This window comes from Nerophis ophidion, linkage group LG07, assembly GCF_033978795.1.
Source record: "Nerophis ophidion isolate RoL-2023_Sa linkage group LG07, RoL_Noph_v1.0, whole genome shotgun sequence".
Lineage (NCBI taxonomy): Eukaryota > Metazoa > Chordata > Actinopteri > Syngnathiformes > Syngnathidae > Nerophis > Nerophis ophidion.
In genome coordinates this window covers 5,193,948-5,212,486 of record NC_084617.1, presented here as the reverse complement: position 1 = coordinate 5,212,486, position 18,539 = coordinate 5,193,948, and the positions used below count along the sequence as shown (strand labels likewise).

Below are 18,539 nucleotides of genomic sequence, written 5' to 3'. Positions count from 1 at the left end.
AATATTTTTATTATTACAGAAATAAAACATCCATGTGTTCACTAAACACGTATACTGATCGAAACATATTTGTAATTTAATTATTAAAATATTTAATTTATTATTGTTATCATTATCTAATTTTTTTTTCATATTTTTATAATACTTTAACAGATTTATGTATATATTCTCTATTTTAAGAATATTTTTTATTATTACAGAAATAAAACATCCATGTGTTCACTAAACACATGGATGTTTAGTGAACACATGGATACATAATTTAATTATTATTATTTATTATTATTATTTACCATGAATTGATTAACGTGGACCCCGACTTAAACAAGTTGAAAAACGTATTTGTTACCATTTAATGGTCAATTGTACTGTGCAATCTACTAATAAAAGTATCAATCAATCAATCAATTATTTAATAATTTAATTATTAAAATATTTAATTTATTATTACTGTCATTATCTAAATATTTTTACTTATTTTTATAATACGTTACTAAATTTATATATATATTCTATTCTAAGAATTATATTTAAAAAAATTAAAATAACAAAGCTTGTGTTTGTTGTGTGTTTTTTTTTAGGAGTTGGTGAAGTCTGCTCTTTAAGGAAAAACCTGTGAAACACTGCCATCTATAGGTGAGTAGGGCGCATTGCACCCTTTTTTTTCTGCTCTATTGAAACTTTTAAAAGATTAAATCAGATTGGAATTTATTCAAAAATCGGTCTGACAAATGGAAGAATATGTGACGTACCCTTAAAAAGCGACACCAAAGGATTACAAATTAAAACAGCAGTTATGACAACATGAATAATATTAAGGGCACGATAAAATGTATTCTTTGTCATATTCTACATGTTAAGATAATTAAAATGTCATTATTATTATTATTATTGTTATTAATGAGTTGTGCTTCGTCGTTGTTGTTGTTGTGTGCGTTTCCTAAAGTCCATCCCAAACTGCTGAAAATTAAATATATTTCTGAATATGTGCATGAACTGTACACTGGTGCTTGGAGAAGGTACCGGGGCTGCGTGGGCGTGCTGATCGGGGCCCCCCCCCCGGGGGCTAGATGGTGCGTCGGCGCAGGCAGCTGCAGGTCAGGCACTTGAGGATGCTCATGGTGATGTGCATGAGCGGCCCCAGGTTGAAGAGCAGGTTGTAGAAGGTGTTGACGGACAGGCCGCCCGTCTCGTCGGCGTACTTCAGGGCCACGATGGGCGTGTACATGCTGTTGGTCAGGTTCCGGAAGCGAGGGCTGCTGGACTCGATGACCTTTTTAGTGCACTGGAGGGGCGAGAGGCCAGGGGGGGGACGTTTTTATCAAGCGTCTTACACTTAAGTCCTGAGAATTTGCGAAATTTGGTCCTACTCTCAAACTTGAGAATAAAAGGCTATTTATCAACTTTCTTAAAGACCTACTGAAAGTCACGACTAGCGACCACGCAGTCTGATAGTTTATATATCAATGATGAAATATTAACATTGCAACACATGCCAATACGGCCGCTTTAGTTTACTAAATTGTAATTTTAAATTTTGCGCGAAGTATCACGGTATGATGATGCGTGCACGTGATGTCTCGGATTGTAGCGGACATTTTGTTCCAGCTATAAGTCTGCTTTAATCGCATAATTCCACAATATTCTGGACGTCTGTGTTGCTGAATCTTTTGCAATTTGTTTAATTAATAATGGAGACGTCAAAGAAGAAAGACGTAGGCGAAAAGTGGTGTATTGCGGCTGCCTTTGGCAACACAAACACAGCCGGTGTTTCATCAATCAATCAATCAATGTTTACTTATATAGCCCTAAATCACTAGTGTCTCAAAGGGCTGCACAAACCACTACGACATCCTCGGTAGGCCCACATAAGGGCAAGGAAAAACTCACACCCAGTGGGACGTCGGTGACAATGATGACTATGAGAAACCTTGGAGAGGAGCAAAGCAATGTACTTATATAGCCCTAAATCACTTGTGTCTCAAAGGGCTGCACAAACCACAACACAAACCACTATGACATCCTCGGTAGGCCCACATAAGGGCAAGGAAAACTCACACCCAGTGGGACGTCGGTGACAATGATGACTATGAGAAACCTTGGAGAGGAGGAAAGCAATGTACTTATATAGCCCTAAATCACTGGTGTCTCAAAGGGCTGCACAAACCACTACGACATCCTCGGTAGGCCCACATTAGGGCAAGGAAAACTCACACCCAGTGGGACGTGGGTGACAATGATGACTATGAGAAACCTTGGAGAGGAGGAAAGCAATGTACTTATATAGCCCTAAATCACTAGTGTCTCAAAGGGCTGCACAAACCACTACGACATCCTCGGTAGGCCCACATAAGGGCAAGGAAAAACTCACACCCAGTGGGACGTCGGTGACAATGATGACTATGAGAAACCTTGGAGAGGAGGAAAGCAATGTACTTATATAGCCCTAAATCACTAGTGTCTCAAAGGGCTGCACAAACCACTACGACATCCTCGGTAGGCCCACATAAGGGCAAGGAAAAACTCACACCCAGTGGGACATCGGTGACAATGATGACTATGAGAAACCTTGGAGAGGAGGAAAGCAATGTACTTAAATAGCCCTAAATCACTGGTGTCTCAAAGGGCTGCACAAACCACTACGACATCCTCGGTAGGCCCACATAAGGGCAAGGAAAAACTCACACCCAGTGGGACGTCGGTGACAATGATGACTATGAGAAACCTTGGAGAGGAGCAAAGCAATGTACTTAAAAAGCCCTAAATCACTTGTGTCTCAAAGGGCTGCACAAACCACTACGACATCCTCGGTAGGCCCACATAAGGGCAAGGAAAAACTCACACCCAGTGGGACGTCGGTGACATTGATGACTATGAGAAACCTTGGAGAGGAGGAAAACAATGTACTTATATATCCCTAAATCACTGGTGTCTCAAAGGGCTGCACAAACCACTACGACATCCTCGGTAGGCCCACATAAGGGCAAGGAAAAACTCACACCCAGTGGGACGTGGGTGACAATGATGACTATGAGAAACCTTGGAGAGGAGCAAAGCAATGTACTTAAATAGCCCTAAATCACTGGTGTCTCAAAGGGCTGCACAAACCACAACACAAACCACTACGACATCCTCGGTAGGCCCACATAAGGGCAAGGAAAACTCACACCCAGTGGGACGTCGGTGACAATGATGACTATGAGAAACCTTGGAGAGGAGCAAAGCAATGTACTTAAATAGCCCTAAATCACTGGTGTCTCAAAGGGCTGCACAAACCACAACACAAACCACTACGACATCCTCGGTAGGCCCACATAAGGGCAAGGAAAACTCACACCCAGTGGGACGTGGGTGACAATGATGACTATGAGAAACCTTGGAGAGGAGCAAAGCAATGTACTTAAAAAGCCCTAAATCACTTGTGTCTCAAAGGGCTGCACAAACCACTACGACATCCTCGGTAGGCCCACATAAGGGCAAGGAAAACTCACACCCAGTGGGACGTCGGTGACGATGATGACTAAGAGAAACCTTGGAGAGGAGGAAAGCAGTTTCCTTGTTTACATTCCCGAAGGCGAAGCTTTACTATGGAACAGAGCGGCCAAGCGAACATGGTTCCCGACCACATGTCAACCGGCAGGTTTCGGTGAGAAAATTGTGGTAATAAGTCGGCTCTTACCGTGGGGCGGGTATAGCTCGGTTGGTAGAGTGGCCGTGCCGGCAACTTGAGGGTTGCAGGTTCGATTCCCGCTTCCGCCATCCCAGTCACTGCCGTTGTGTCCTTGGGCAAGACACTTTACCCACCTGCTCCCAGTGCCACCCACACTGCTTTAAATGTAACTTAGATATTGGGTTTCACTATGTAAAGCGCTTTGAGTCACTAGAGAAAAGCGCTATATAAATATAATTCGCTTCACTTCACCGTAGACATGAAGAGGCAGCTGCAGACTTTCTTGCCTCCTCCGGCCGGCCGCCCCCGAACGTGGGATGCTTCCATCGTGGAGGAGGGAAAAAAAAAGGCTCAGCCGGCCCCAACAGTTCCTTCGCTTCGCCTCGTCGCGAAATGTGGCTTCCCCTCAGAGACACTGGCGGTCACCACACCCCTCCGACTTTCAGGTACCATATAATCTCACTAAAACACTAGTAACACAATAAGCAGATAAGGGATTTCCCAGAATTATCCTAGTAAATGTGTCTAATAACATCTGAATTCTCTCTAGTCATTCACTCTAACTTTCCTCATCCACGAATCAATCAATCAATCAATGTTTATTTATATAGCCCCAAATCACAAATGTCTCAAAGGACTGCACAAATCACTACGACTACAACATCCTCGGAAGAACCCACCAAAGGGCAAGGAAAACTCACACCCAGTGGGCAGGGAGAATTCACATCCAGTGGGACGCCAGTGACAATGCTAACTATGAGAAACCTTGGAGAGGACCTCAGGTGTGGGCAACCCCCCCCCCCACCCCTCTAGGGGACCGAAAGCAATGGATGTGGAGCGGGTCTAACATGATACTGTGAAAGTCCAATCCATAGTGGCTCCAACACAGCCGCGAGAGTTCAGTTCAAGCGGATCCAAGACAGCAGCAAGAGTCCCGTCCACAGGAAACCATCTCAAGCGGAGGCGGATCAGCAGCGTAAAGATGTCCCCAACCGATGCAGGCAAGCAGTCCATCCTGGGTCTCGACTCTGGACAGCCAGTACTTCATCCATGGTCATCGGACCGGACCCCCTCCACAAGGGAGTGGGGACATAGGAGAAAGAAAAGAAGCGGCAGATCAACTGGTCTAAAAAGGAGGTCTATTTAAAGGCTAGAGTATACAGATGAGTTTTAAGGTGAGACTTAAATGCTTCTACTGAGGTAGCATCTCGAACTGTTACCGGGAGGGCATTCCAAAGTACTGGAGCCCGAACTTTTTAGAATCTGCGGGCTATAGAGAATCTTTCATCCTCGCTCAAATTAATGGGGAAATCGTCGCTTTCTCGTTCCGAATCGCTCCGGCTGCAGGTGGCCATGATTATTAACAATGTGTGGATGTGAGGAGCTCCACAACCCGTGACGTCACGCGCACATCGTCTGCTACTTCCGGTACAGGCAAGGCTTTTTTATTAGCGACCAAAAGTTGCGAACTTTATCCTCGGTGTTCTCTACTAAATCCATTTTCTGCCGCTTATTCCCTTAGAGTACGCGGGGGGCGCTAGTGCCTATCTCAGCTACAATCGGGCGGAAGGCGGGGTACACCCTGAATAAGTCGCCACTTTATATATCAATGATGAAATAATAACATTGCAACACATGCCAATACGGCCTTTTTAGTTTATTAAATTGCAATTTTGAATTTCGCGCGGAAGTATCATGCTAAAACCTTGCGGTAATATGACGGGTGACGTCACGCATTCTAGAGGACATTTTGTTCCAGCACCGTTCCCAGCTATAAGTGGTCTGTTTTCATCGCATAATTCCACAGTATTCTGGACATCTGTGTTGCTGAATCTTTTGCAATTTGTTCAATGAATAATGGAGACGTCAAAGAAGAAAGCTGTAAGTGGGAAGCGGTGTATTGCGGCCGCCTTTAGCAACACAAACGCAGCCGGTGTTTCATTGTTTACATTCCCGAAAGATGACTGTGAAGCTTTACTATGGAACAGAGCGGTCAAGCGAACACGGTTGGATTGGACCACACACACAAAGTACAGTGTATTATGCAGCGATCACTTCAAAAGATCGTGTTTCGAAGAGGGTCCCTTGCGAAGGGCAGAGATGGGCATCGCCACCACCCGTCGACTGGTGCTGAAAAAAGGTGCGTGGCCGACCTTCAGGCTGTACAGGTACGACCATATAATCTCACTAAAACACTAGTAACTCAATAAGCAGATAAGGGATTTTCCAGAATTATCCTAGTAAATGTGTCTAATAACATCTGAATCGCTCCCACTGTATAGTCTTTTTTTTTTCTTTGTAGTCCTTCACTCTCACTTTCCTCATCCACGAATCTTTCATTCTCACTCAAATTAATGGGGAAATTGTCGCTTTCTCGGTCCGAATCGCTCTGGCTGCTGGTGGCCATGATTGTAAACAATGTTCAGATGTGAGGAGCTCCACAACCCGTGACGTCACGCGCACATCGTCTGCTACTTCCGGTACAGGCAAGGCTTTTTTATTAGCGACCAAAAGTTGCAAACTTTATCGTCGATGTTCTCTACTAAATCTTTTCAGCAATAATATGGCAATATGGACCTGCTATCCCCGTTTAAATAAGAACATCTCACTTCAGTCGGCCTTTAAGTGCAGCTTTCATAAGTCAACTCTTAGCAGACTTCTTAGGAGTAGTTCTAAGTAGCTTGATAAATACGTCCCCAAGTCCGGTTTGGGCAATGGTGACAACGAGCAAAAAGAGGCGCCCGCCGACTTACTTTGGCGATGTCCTCCGGCGTTTGACCCATGGCTTCGAAAATATCTATACTTGACGGCAGGTAGACGTCTTTGAAATAACGGACCGTGTCGGCGTCGGCGCCCGGGTACTCCATTTTGGCCACGTCCTCCATCATCTTGGTCTCGAACTCCGTGTGGACCGGCCCGGGCTCGATCATGGACAACCTGCAAGAGAGACCGTGGTGAGGACGCTGGCTGAAACCAGGGGCCCCAGACCAGGTCCAAAATCCAGCCCGCGGGAAGTCCCAAGTTTAAAAAACAAAACAAAAACAAAAACATTTTTAGGGACCAAATGTATTGAATTTCTAGCGTTTTATTCTTTCTTTATTATTATTCTGCAGATTTGAGCTGTAATTTGACCCCCTTAACATGCTTCAAAACTCACCAAATTTGACACACTCATCAAAACTGGTGAATATTGCGATTTGATAATAAAAACCTAACCCCAAAACTAAAAATTGCGCTCTAGCGCCCTCTAGGAAGAAATCACAGACAAAACTGCCTGTAACTTCCAGTAGGAATGTCGTAGCGACATGAAACAAAAACCTCTATGTAGGTCTCACTTAGACCTACATTTCATAAAGTGACATCCTTCAGCAAAAATCAACAGGAAGTTTGCAATTCCCCCTTCAAAATAAAAGTTTTGTAAACACACTTACCTTTGCCTCTTTGAGCTGTAATTTGACCCCCTTAAAATGCTTCAAAACTAAATCAGGACAGGCGAACATTGCGATCTAATCAAAAAAACCAAACCCCAAAACTCAAAATTGCGCTCTAGCGCCCCCTAGGAAGAAAACACAGACAAAACTGCCTGTAACTTCCAGTAGGAATGTCGTAGTGAAACAAAAACCTCTATGTAGGTCTCACTTAGACCTACATTTCATAGATTGACAACCCCCAGCAAAAATCAACGGGAAGTTTGCAATTCCCCCATCAAAATAAAAGTTTTGTAAACACACTTACCTTTGCCTCTTTGAGCTGTAATTTGACCCCCTTAAAATGCTTCAAAACTCAATCAGGACAGGCGAACATTGCGATCTAATCAAAAAAACCAAACCCCAAAACTCAAAATTGCGCTCTAGCGCCCCCTAGGAAGAAAACACAGACAAAACTGCCTGTAACTTCCAGTAGGAATGTCGTAGTGAAACAAAAACCCCTATGTAGGTCTCACTTAGACCTACATTTCATAAACTGCCATACTTCAGCAAAAATCAACAGGAAGTTTGCAATTCTCCCTCCAAAAACAAATGTTTTGTAAAAACACTCACCTTTGCCTCTTTGAGCTGTAATTTGACCCCCTTAACATGCTTCAAAACTTACCAGACTGGACACACACATCAGGACTGGCGAAAATTGCAATCTAATCAAAAAACCTAACCCCAAAACTCAAAATTGCGCTCTAGCGCCCCCTAGGAATAAAACAGACAAAACTGTTCCTAGGAAGAAAACACAGACAAAACTGCCTGTAACTTCCAGTAGGAATGTCGTAGTGAAACAAAAACCTCTATGTAGGTCTCACTTAGACCTACATTTCATAAACTGACATACTTCAGCAAAAATCAACAGGAAGTTTGCAATTCTCCCTCCAAAAACAAATGTTTTGTAAAAACACTCACCTTTGCCTCTTTGAGCTGTAATTTGACCCCCTTAACATGCTTCAAAACTTACCAGACTGGACACACACATCAGGACTGGCGAAAATTGCGATCTAATCAAAAAACCTAACCCCAAAACTCAAAATTGCGCTCTAGCGCCCTCTAGGAATAAAACAGACAAAACTGCTCCTAGGAAGAAAACACAGACAAAACTGCCTGTAACTTCCAGTAGGAATGTCGTAGTGAAACAAAAACCTCTATGTAGGGCTCACTTAGACCTACATTTCATAAACTGACATACTTCAGAAAAAATCAACAGTCAGTTTGCAATTCTCCCTCCAAAAACAAATGTTTTGTAAAAACACTCACCTTTGCCTCTTTGAGCTGTAATTTGACCCCCTTAACATGCTTCAAAACTTACCAGACTGGACACACACATCAGGACTGGCGAAAATTGCAATCTAATCAAAAAACCTAACCCCAAAACTCAAAATTGCGCTCTAGCGCCCCCTAGGAATAAAACAGACAAAACTGTTCCTAGGAAGAAAACACAGACAAAACTGCCTGTAACTTCCAGTAGGAATGTCGTAGTGAAACAAAAACCTCTATGTAGGTCTCACTTAGACCTACATTTCATAAACTGACATACTTCAGCAAAAATCAACAGGAAGTTTGCAATTCCCCCGTCCAAAAAAAAGTTTTGTAAAAACACTCACCTTTGCCTCTTTGAGCTGTAATTTGACCCCCTTAAAATGCTTCAAAACTCACCAAACTGGACACACACATCAGGACTGGCGAAAATTGCGATGTAATCAAAAAACCTAACCCCAAAACTCAAAATTGTGCTATAGCGTCCCCTAGGAAGAAAACAAAGACAAAACTGCCTGAAACGTCCAGTAGGAATGTCGTAGAGACATGAAACAAAAACCTCTATGTAGGTCTCACTTAGACCTACATTTCATATATTGACAAGCAGCAAAAATCAACAGGAATTTGTAATAAACAAATAAAGTAAGTTTCTTACACGTAACATTATCACTGGAGGACGAGGAATAGCTAAACATGCAATAGCTCATCGTGTCATAATTTAAACAAGCAGATATTTAAGTATTTTTTGTTATTTTTACAAACTATCCTATGGTATATAATAATTAAGGGTGCTAAAAAATGTTCACGAATCACATTTTTTTTTGTAATTTTCAAAAATGTTATGCTTTTTTTTTTAAAAATTATATATAATTAAAAAAATACAAAATAAAATAATAATGATTAGAATTTTAGGCAGTCTGTATGCTTACTTGGTGCAAACAAAATGAGATTTTGTAAGCTGTTTTGTTAAGTTGTTGTTATCCATCCATCCATTTTCTACCGCTTGTCCCTTTTGTGGTTGCGGGAGGGGGTGTCGCTGGAGTCCATATCAGCTGCACATGTGCGGAAGGCGGGGTACACCCCGGACAAGTCGCCATACTACACCAAATAATACATTGCAAGAATCACTTTGTATGGAGAATTGTGTTGGATCGAGGAGTGAATTATATTTATATAGCGCTTTTCTCTAGTGACTCAAAGCGCTTTTACATAGTGAAACCCAATATCTAAGTTACATTTAAAGCAGTGTGGGTGGCACTGGGAGCAGGTGGGTAAAGTGTCTTGCCCAAGGGCACACCGGCAGTGACTCCCTTGGCAGTTTGAATGGAGAATCGTATGAAATCGACTATCAATTATGAGTCAAATCCTCACCCCAAGAATCGTAATGGAATAACGAGGTGCCCACACATTCACACCAATAACAATTGAATATTTGTATGTATATCAAAGTTTAAAACATATGAAATTTACATTTTTTTTCTGTCAAAATGGAAACAATGACAACATTAAGTAAGAAAGATGAAGTATTCATATTATTGCCAGGGGCCACTTTAAACCTCTAAAGCAGGGGTGTCAAACTCAAATACAGAGTGGGCCAAAATTCTAAACTAAACAAAGCTGCGGGCCAAAGTTGATTGATTGATTTTGATTGATACTTGTATTAGTAGATTACACAGTACAGTACATATTCCGTACAATTGACCACTAAAAGGTAACACCCCAATAAGTTTGTCAACTTGTTTAAGTCGGGGTCCACGTTAATCAATTCATGGTAAACAACAAGGTTGAACAACTTTACCTTTTAATAGGGACCCAAACAAGTTTTGCATTAAATATTGAACAAGCAAGGCTTATATAACTTTATGCTGACATGCAAAATCGAGGTTTGTTGGTAGCGGGGGTGTATGTTGTAGTGTCCCGGAAGAGTTAGTGCTGTAAGGGCTTCTGGGTATTTGTTCTGTTGTGTTGATGTTGTGCTACAGTGCGGATGTTCTCCCGAAATGTGTTTGTCATTCTTGTTTGGTGTGGGTTCACAGTGTGGTGCATATTTGTAACAGTGTTAAAGTTGTTTATAAGGCCACCCTCAGTGTGACCTGTATGACTGTTGACCAAGTATGCCTTGCATTCACTTGTGTGTGTGTGTGTGTGTGTGTGTGTGTGTAGAATCCGCATATATTACGTGACTGGGCCGGCACGCTGATTGTATGGCGGAAAAGCGCACATGACAACAAGTTGTAGAGGACGCTAAAAGCAGTACCTTTAAGGCACGCCGCTGATATTGTTGTCCGAGTGGAAATCGGGAGAAATTTGGGAGAATGGTTGTCCCGGTAGATTTTTAGCGGGGTGGGGGGCACTGATATTCGTGAGTGTCCTGGGAAAATCGTGAGGGTTGGCAAGTATTAGAATTAGCGGTGAATGCACCGCCGCTGTATAATACCGGCGGGCCAGCTCTAATGTTAATTTAATATTGTCTCAAGGGCCAAAATAAATTACATGGCGGGCCAAATTTGGCCCGCGGGCCAGAGTTTGACACCCATGCTCTAAAGGCTCAGTGGCCACATGCATGGACAGCACCTTTTAGCTCTTATTTCCATAATTGTGTACACTACTGAATTGGGGTCTTATGGCCACTTATGTGGACACTTATACTGCCATCTGGTGGCGTCAGGAGAGTATAACATACAATGGAATTTGGAGAAAAAAAAGTGTTAAAAATAAGAATTAGCATGTCACTAAACATGAAGTACACATTTGTGTACTTATGGACTAAGTTCATTATAACAAAAAGATGATTCTTATTTTTTATTCTAATTAGGGTCCAATAAGCCCAAATAGCAAAGAGAAATAAAATAAACAAACAGCTTGGGCCTTAAGAAGTTAAATGACGTGTCGATCCGGATCTGGCTCCCGGGTCTTGAGTTTGACACAGGTGATGTAGACCCTCAACACCCCAGCTGTCACAAATAGATTGAAGTCGTGTGGTAACGAGTGTTGATTATTACCTGACATTGAACTTCATGAGCTGCACCGCCATGCTCTCACAGAAGCCCTCCATGGCGAACTTGGAGGCAGTGTAAACGTCATTGAAGACCACACCTGGTGCAGGAACAAGAACAAGAATGGGGAACAAGGACAACAATTTATTTTTTTGAACTGAAGTCATTGGTGTTATTTAGCTGGCATCATTAGACACCAAGCATCACTTTGTTTTATTGTTGTTTTTCTTCATTTTCACCTTTTAGAGTGGTTAACTTCTTTTTACACTTGCATGACAGTTAGGAAAAAACGAGTATTTAGGGAAGACCTGGGCAAATTAATCTGCGGATGGAAAGTGTTAAAAAAAACATTAAAATCAAATTACGGGATATTATTTATGATCATTTTCCTCGACTTATGCACTAACATCATGTGGTTTATTTGTGTTTACATATGTAGCATCTTCTACAAAGATACAAAGAATTGCTATTGTGACATCTAGTGGACACATTTAGAACAGCAGTTTTTTTTTAATTTTTTTAAATGAGGGTAATTATTATACTAAGGAAATTATTTATATTATATATTATTATCCATCCCCTGGGATGGATAAAACCTGTTCACGGGCCTGATCCGGCGCCCGGGCTGTAGGTTTGACACCCCTGATATAAATAGATTCACCGGCCCCCAGACACGTTTTTTCCCCTCTGAGTCAAAACAATTGCCCAGGCCCGATTTAGGAAAATGTCACGTTGCCAGACCCATGCATCACAACATATCAAAGCCGTTCCCAGACGGCGTGCGAGAGGAAGTTTCCGGCGACGTCACCTTACCCTGAAGACCCATGACGCTGCTCATGACCACGATGTGTCCCGAGCGCCTCCTCTTCATGTCGGGCATCACCTCCTTGATCATGCGCACCACGCCGAAGAAGTTGGTCTCGAACACGCGCTTCATCTCCTCGATGCTGATGCTCTCCACCGGGCCCAGCAGACCCACGCCGGCGTTGTTGACTGCCAGGGTGACATGTGTGGCTTTTAGTCCAGACGGCCACTAGAGGTCAGTGTTACGACAGCAAGAGAGGAGTGTGACACAACAGCAGGCTTTGGCAAATAGGCCTCGTTGAGTAATTAGGTGAAAGTGGACTTTGATCGAGATGCAAGCAGGTTTTTAAAAGTCTCAACACATGACCTCAAATCATGACGTGTTCAGTGTGTCACAAGCACTTATGCTGACTGCGGGGGTTTAGTTACTCAACATGTCTCTGTTTATCCCTTTTAATCGCTAAGCCAATTCCCGCCTAGCACAGGTTTTAACTTTTAAATCAAATATTTTCAAAGCTAGTGCATAAAAGTACAAACCCCGTTTCCGTATGTGTTGGGAAATTGTGTTCGATGTAAATATAAACAGAATACAATGATTTGCAAAACCTTTTCAACCCATATTTGGCCCTAGTGTGTGAATGTTGTCTGTCTATCTGTGTTGGCCCTGCGATGAGGTGGCGACTTGTCCAGGGTGTACCCTGCCTTCCGCCCGATTGTAGCTGAGATAAGCGCCAGTGCCCCCTGCGACCCCGAAAGGGAATAAGCGGTAGGAAATGGATGGATGAAGTTAATTCCCTTTTTTTTTAGTCTTTTAATAGCAGAGATAAGTACTGTATTTTTTCTCCTTGTCATGGCTCCCTCAGATTTTTTGGAGAACCCGGAGTGAAAAAAGACTTTCATAGTTTTAAAAAGACTTCCATAGTTTCCGACTGTCTGTGGGGCCGTGAATGCACACAAGCTGAGGTGCAAAGAAAGCAATAAAAAAAAAAAAGTGTGTGTTCAGTTCAGCTTTTTGTGTGTGCAACGCCTTAGGGAAGATAACCATCAATGGGGCGGCATAGCTCGGTTGGTAGAGCGGCCGTGCCAGCAACTGGAGGGTTGCAGGTTCGATTCCCGCTCCCGCCATCCTAGTCAATGCCGTTGTGTCCTTGGGCAAGACACTTTACCCACCTGTTCCCAGTGCCACCCACACTGGTTTAAATGTAACTTAGATATTGGGTGTCACTATGTAAAGCGCTTTGAGTCACTAGAGAAAAGCGCTATATAAATATACTTCACTTCACTTCACTTCATATTTAATTGAATATGCGACAAAGACAAGATATTTGATGTTCAAACTCATAAACTTTATTTTCTTTTGCAAATAATAATTAACTAAGAGACGGCGTGGCGCAGTGGGAGAGTGGCCGTGCGCAAACCGAGGGTCCCTGGTTCAATCCCCACCTAGTACCAACCTCGTCACGTCCGTTGTGTCCTGAGCAAGACACTTCACCCTTGCTCCTGATGGGTGATGGATAGGCGCCTTGCATGGCAGCTCCCTCCATCAGTGTGTGAATGTGTGTGTGAATGTGGAAGTAGTGTCAAAGCGCTTTGAGTACCTTGAAGGTAGAAAAGCGCTATACAAGTACAACCTATTTATCATTTATTTATTTAACTTAGAATTTCATGGCTGCAACACGTGCCAAAGTAGTTGGGAAAGGGCATGTTCACCACTGTGTTACATCACCTTTTCTTTTAACAACACTCAATAAACGTTTGGGAACTGAGGAAAATAATGGTTGAAGCTTTGAAAGTGGAATTCTTTCCCATTCTTGTTTTATGTAGAGCTTCAGTCCTTCAACAGTCCGGGGTCTCCGCTGTCCTATTTTACGCTTCAGAATGCGCCGCACAAGGGCATGGGGCGGTATAGCTCGGTTGGTAGAGTGGCCGTGCCAGCAACTTGAGGGTTGCAGGTTCGATTCCCGCTTCCGCCATCCTAGTCACTGCCGTTGTGTCCTTGGGCAAGACACTTTACCCACATGCTCCCAGTGCCACCCACACTGGTTTGAATGTAACTTAGATATTGGGTTTCACTATGTAAAGCGCTTTGAGTCACTAGAGAAAAAGCGCTATATAAATATAATTCACTTCACAAAATATAATTCACTTCACCACTGTGTTACATCACCTTTTCTTTTAACAACACTCAATAAACGTTTGGGAACTGAGGAAACTAATTGTTGAAGCTTTGAAAGTGGAATTCTTTCCCATTCTTGTTTTATGTAGAGCTTCAGTCCTTCAACAATCCAGGGTCTTGTTGTCGTATTTTACGCTTCATAATGCGCCAAACATTTTCCATGGGAGACAGGTCTGGACTGCAGGCGGGCCAGGAAAGTACCCGCACTCTTTTACTACGAAGCCACGCTGTTGTAACACTTGGCTTGCTGAAATAAGCAGGGGCGTCCATGATAACGTTGCTTGGATGACAACATATGTTGCTCCAAAACCTGTATGTACCTTTCAGCATTAATGGTGCCTTCACAGATGTGTAAGTTACCCATGCCTTGGGCACTAATGCACCCCCATACCATCACAGATGCTAGCTTTTGAACTTTGCGCCTATAACAATCTGAATGGTTATTTCCCTCTTTGTTCCGGAGGACACCACGTCCACAGTTTCCAAATATAATTTGAAATGTGGATTCGTCAGACCACAGACCATGGCTGCAACACGTGCCAAAGTAGTTGGGAAAGGGCATGTTCGCCACTGTGTTACATCACCTTTTCTTTTAACAACACTCAATAAACGTTTGGGAACTGAGGAAAATAATTGTTGAAGCTTTGAAAGTGGAATTCTTTCCCATTCTTGTTTTATGTAGAGCTTCAGTCGCTCAACAGTCCGGGGTCTCCGCTGTGAAGTGAAGTGAATTATATTTATATAGCGCTTTTTCTCTAGTGACTCAAAGCGCTTTACAAAGTGAAACCCAATATCTAAGTTACATTTAAAGCTGTGTGGGTGGCACTGGGAGCAGGTGGGTAAAGTGTCTTGCCCAAGGACACAACGGCAGTGACTAGGATGGCGAAAGCAGGGATCGAACCTGCAACCCTCAAGTTGCTGGCACGGCCGCTCTACCAACCGAGCTATACCGCTATACCGCTGTCCTATTTTACGCTTGACCCTCCCCCGCTGAATTCCTATTGGTTGACGTGTTTGTGACGATTGCTGACATTTTCTTGGTCTCGTCCGCGAATGAGATAAATAATATTATTTGATATTTTACGGGTAATGTGTTAATAATTCCGCACATAAGTCGCTCCGGAGTATGAGTCGCACCCCTGGCCAAACTATGAAAAAAAACTGCGACTTATATTCCGAAAAATATGGTGTTATTGTTGAAGGGGGCAGGAAAATATAAGATTTTCTTCATCCTGTTCCTTCTCAAGCCTAGGTGTGTAAATGTGTGTGTTGTTGTTGGAGTTTAATTGTCTACTGATCAAAAATGCACATCAATGAAGGAGATACATAAAAAATTAAAGCTGCAAACAGCGTTGGTCGGGTCCGCCTTTGGCTGCTGCCCCCGAGACCCACGGCCGGATAAGCGTTAGAAGACGCCTTGGAGCCACTATTTTGAGAATCTAATGCATTGTGAAAGTAAAATATCAAACTTCCTGTTGATTTTTGCGAAAGTATGTTAATTATTAAAATGTAGGTCTAAGTGAGACCTACATAGTGTTTTTTGTTTCATGTCTCTCTGACATTCCTACCGGAAGTTACAAGCAGTTTTGTCTGTGTTTTCTTCCTAGGAGCAGTTTGTCCGTTTTGTATTCCTAGGGGGGCGGTAGAGCGCAATTTTGAGTTTTGAGGTTAGGTTTTTTCATCAGATTGCAATTTTTGCCAGACCTGATGTGTGTGTCAAGTTTGGTGAGTTTAGAAGCATTTTAAAGGGGTCAAATAACAGCTCAAAGAGGCAAAAAGGACATTTTTTAGGAGACTTTGCACAGAGGTTCTTTGAAGGCGCGTAAAATCAAAACCTGAGAACTTATCAAAACTCTGTTCTATACTTTTAATCAGAAGGGTTCAATCTCTCTCCTGTGCGAGTTTGAAGCCAAAACAACAAACACACTCAGAGGAGATAATGTTTGAAGAAAGGTGACCGGTTTTTACAAAACTTTTGTTTTGAAGGGGGGATTGCAAACTTCCTGTTGATTTTTGTTGGGGGTTGTCAATCTATGAAATGTAGGTCTAAGCGAGACCTACATAAAGTTTTTTGTTTCATGTCCCTCCGACATTCTTACCGGAAGTTACAAGCAATTCTGTCTGTGTTTTCTTCCTAGGAGCAGTTTTTTCAGTGTTTTATTCAAAAATAGCGCTAGAGCGCAATTTTGAGTTTTGGGGTTTGTTTTTTTCATTAGATCACAATATTCTCCAGTCCTTATGTGTGCGCCAAGTTTGGTGACTTTTGAAACATTTTAAAGGGGTCAAATTACAGCGCAAAGGGGCAAAAATTGCATTTTTTGCGAAAATTTTATTTTGAAGGGGTTTTTGCCAACTTCCTGTAGATTTTTGCTGAAAGAAGTGAGTGTATGAAAATTGGGTCTAAGTCAGACCTACATAGGAGTTTTTTGTTTCATGTCGCTATGACATTCCTAACAGAAGTTACATGCAGTTTTGTCTGTCATTTTTTCCTAGGGGGCGCTAGAGCGCAATTTTCATTTTGGGGGATTGGTTGCTTAATATGTTGGGAAGGTTTGCTATACCGACGTGTGTGTCAAATTTGGTGAGTTTTGAAGCATGTTAAAGGGGTCAAATTAGGGTGCGTAGGTGCGGAATAATAATAAAACAAAGCATTTTCAATAGGGTCCTTGGCCCATGGCAAAGGACTCCTGTGGAGTCCTTTGCCATGGGCCAAGGACCCTAATAAAGCTGCAAGCAGCGTTGGTCGGGTCCGCCTTTGGCTGCTGCCGCCGCTACTCAAGCCCTAGTCTAAGTCAGACCAACATAGAGGTTTGTATTTCATGTCTCTACGACATTTCTAACAGAAGTTACATGCAGTTTTGTCTGGGTTTTTTCCTAGGGGGTGCTAGAGCGCAATTTTGATTTTTAGGGTTTGGTTTTTTTATCAGATGGCAATTTTCGCCAGTCCTGGTGTGTGTGTAAAATTTGGTGAGTTTTAAAGCATGGTAAGGGGGTCAAATTACAGATCGGCGTTTCTGGATGTTGCTGATAAATGGCTTTCGCTTTGTATAGTAGAGCTTTAACTTGCACTTTGAAGCATTTTAAAGGGGTCAAATTACAGCTCATGGCAAAGGACTCTTGTGGAGTCCTTTGCCATGGGCCTGCGGACCCTAATTAAAGCTGCAAGCAGCGTTGGTCGGGTCCGCCTTTGGCTGCTGCCGCCGCTACTCAAGCCCTAGTCTAAGTCAGACCAACATAGAGGTTTGTATTTCATGTCTCTGACATTTCTAACAGAAGTTGCATGCAGTTTTGTTTGGGTTTTTTCCTAGGGGGCGCTAGAGCGCAATTTTGATTTTTAGGGTTTGGTTTTTTGTCAGATGGCAATTTTCGCCGGTCCTGGTGTGTGTGTAAAATTTGGTGAGTTTTAAAGCATGGTAAGGGGGTCAAATTACAGATCGGCGTTTCTGGATGTTGCTGATAAATGGCTTTCACTTTGTATAGTAGAGCTTTAACTTGCACTTTGAAGCATTTTAAAGGGGTCAAATTACAGATCATGGCAAAGGACTCTTGTGGAGTCCTTTGCCATGGGCCTGCGGACCCTAATTAAAGCTGCAAGCAGCGTTGGTCGGGTCCGCCTTTGGCTGCTGCCGCCGCTACTCAAACCCTAGTCTAAGTCAGACCAACATAGAGGTTTGTATTTCATGTCTCTACGACATTTCTAACATAAGTTACATGCAGTTTTGTCTGGGTTTTTTCCTAGGAGGCGCTAGAGCGCAATTTTGATTTTTAGGGTTTGGTTTTTTGTCAGATGGCAATTTTCCCCGGTCCTGGTGTGTGTGTAAAATTTGGTGCGTTTTAAAGCATGGTAAGGGGGTCAAATTACAGATCGCCGTTTCTGGATGTTGCTGATAAATGGCTTTCGCTTTGTATAGTAGAGCTTTAACTTGCACTTTGAAGCATTTTAAAGGGGTCAAATTACAGCTCATGGCAAAGGACTCTTGTGGAGTCCTTTGCCATGGGCCTGCGGACCCTAATTAAAGCTGCAAGCAGCGTTGGTCGGGTCCGCCTTTGGCTGCTGCCGCCGCTACTCAAGCCCTAGTCTAAGTCAGACCAACATAGAGGTTTGTATTTCATGTCTCTACGACATTTCTAACAGAAGTTAAATGCAGTTTTGTCTG

The 18,539-nt window shown here is 42.8% G+C and overlaps 1 protein-coding gene across 1 annotated transcript in view; it reads right to left on the bottom strand.

Annotated features, from left to right (window-relative positions):
• Positions 1–691: 691 nt before the first annotated feature.
• Positions 692–18,539, bottom strand: part of rdh8a (retinol dehydrogenase 8a) — a 39,291-nt gene continuing 21,443 nt past the window's right edge. The window contains exons 3-6 of the mRNA XM_061905226.1: positions 12,216–12,395; positions 11,409–11,502; positions 6,424–6,607; positions 692–1,285 (exon numbers count right to left, since the gene is read on the bottom strand). Coding sequence (XP_061761210.1) covers positions 1,067–1,285; positions 6,424–6,607; positions 11,409–11,502; positions 12,216–12,395 — 677 coding nt within the window. The 3' untranslated portion in view covers positions 692–1,066. The remainder of the gene's footprint in view (positions 1,286–6,423; positions 6,608–11,408; positions 11,503–12,215; positions 12,396–18,539) is intronic.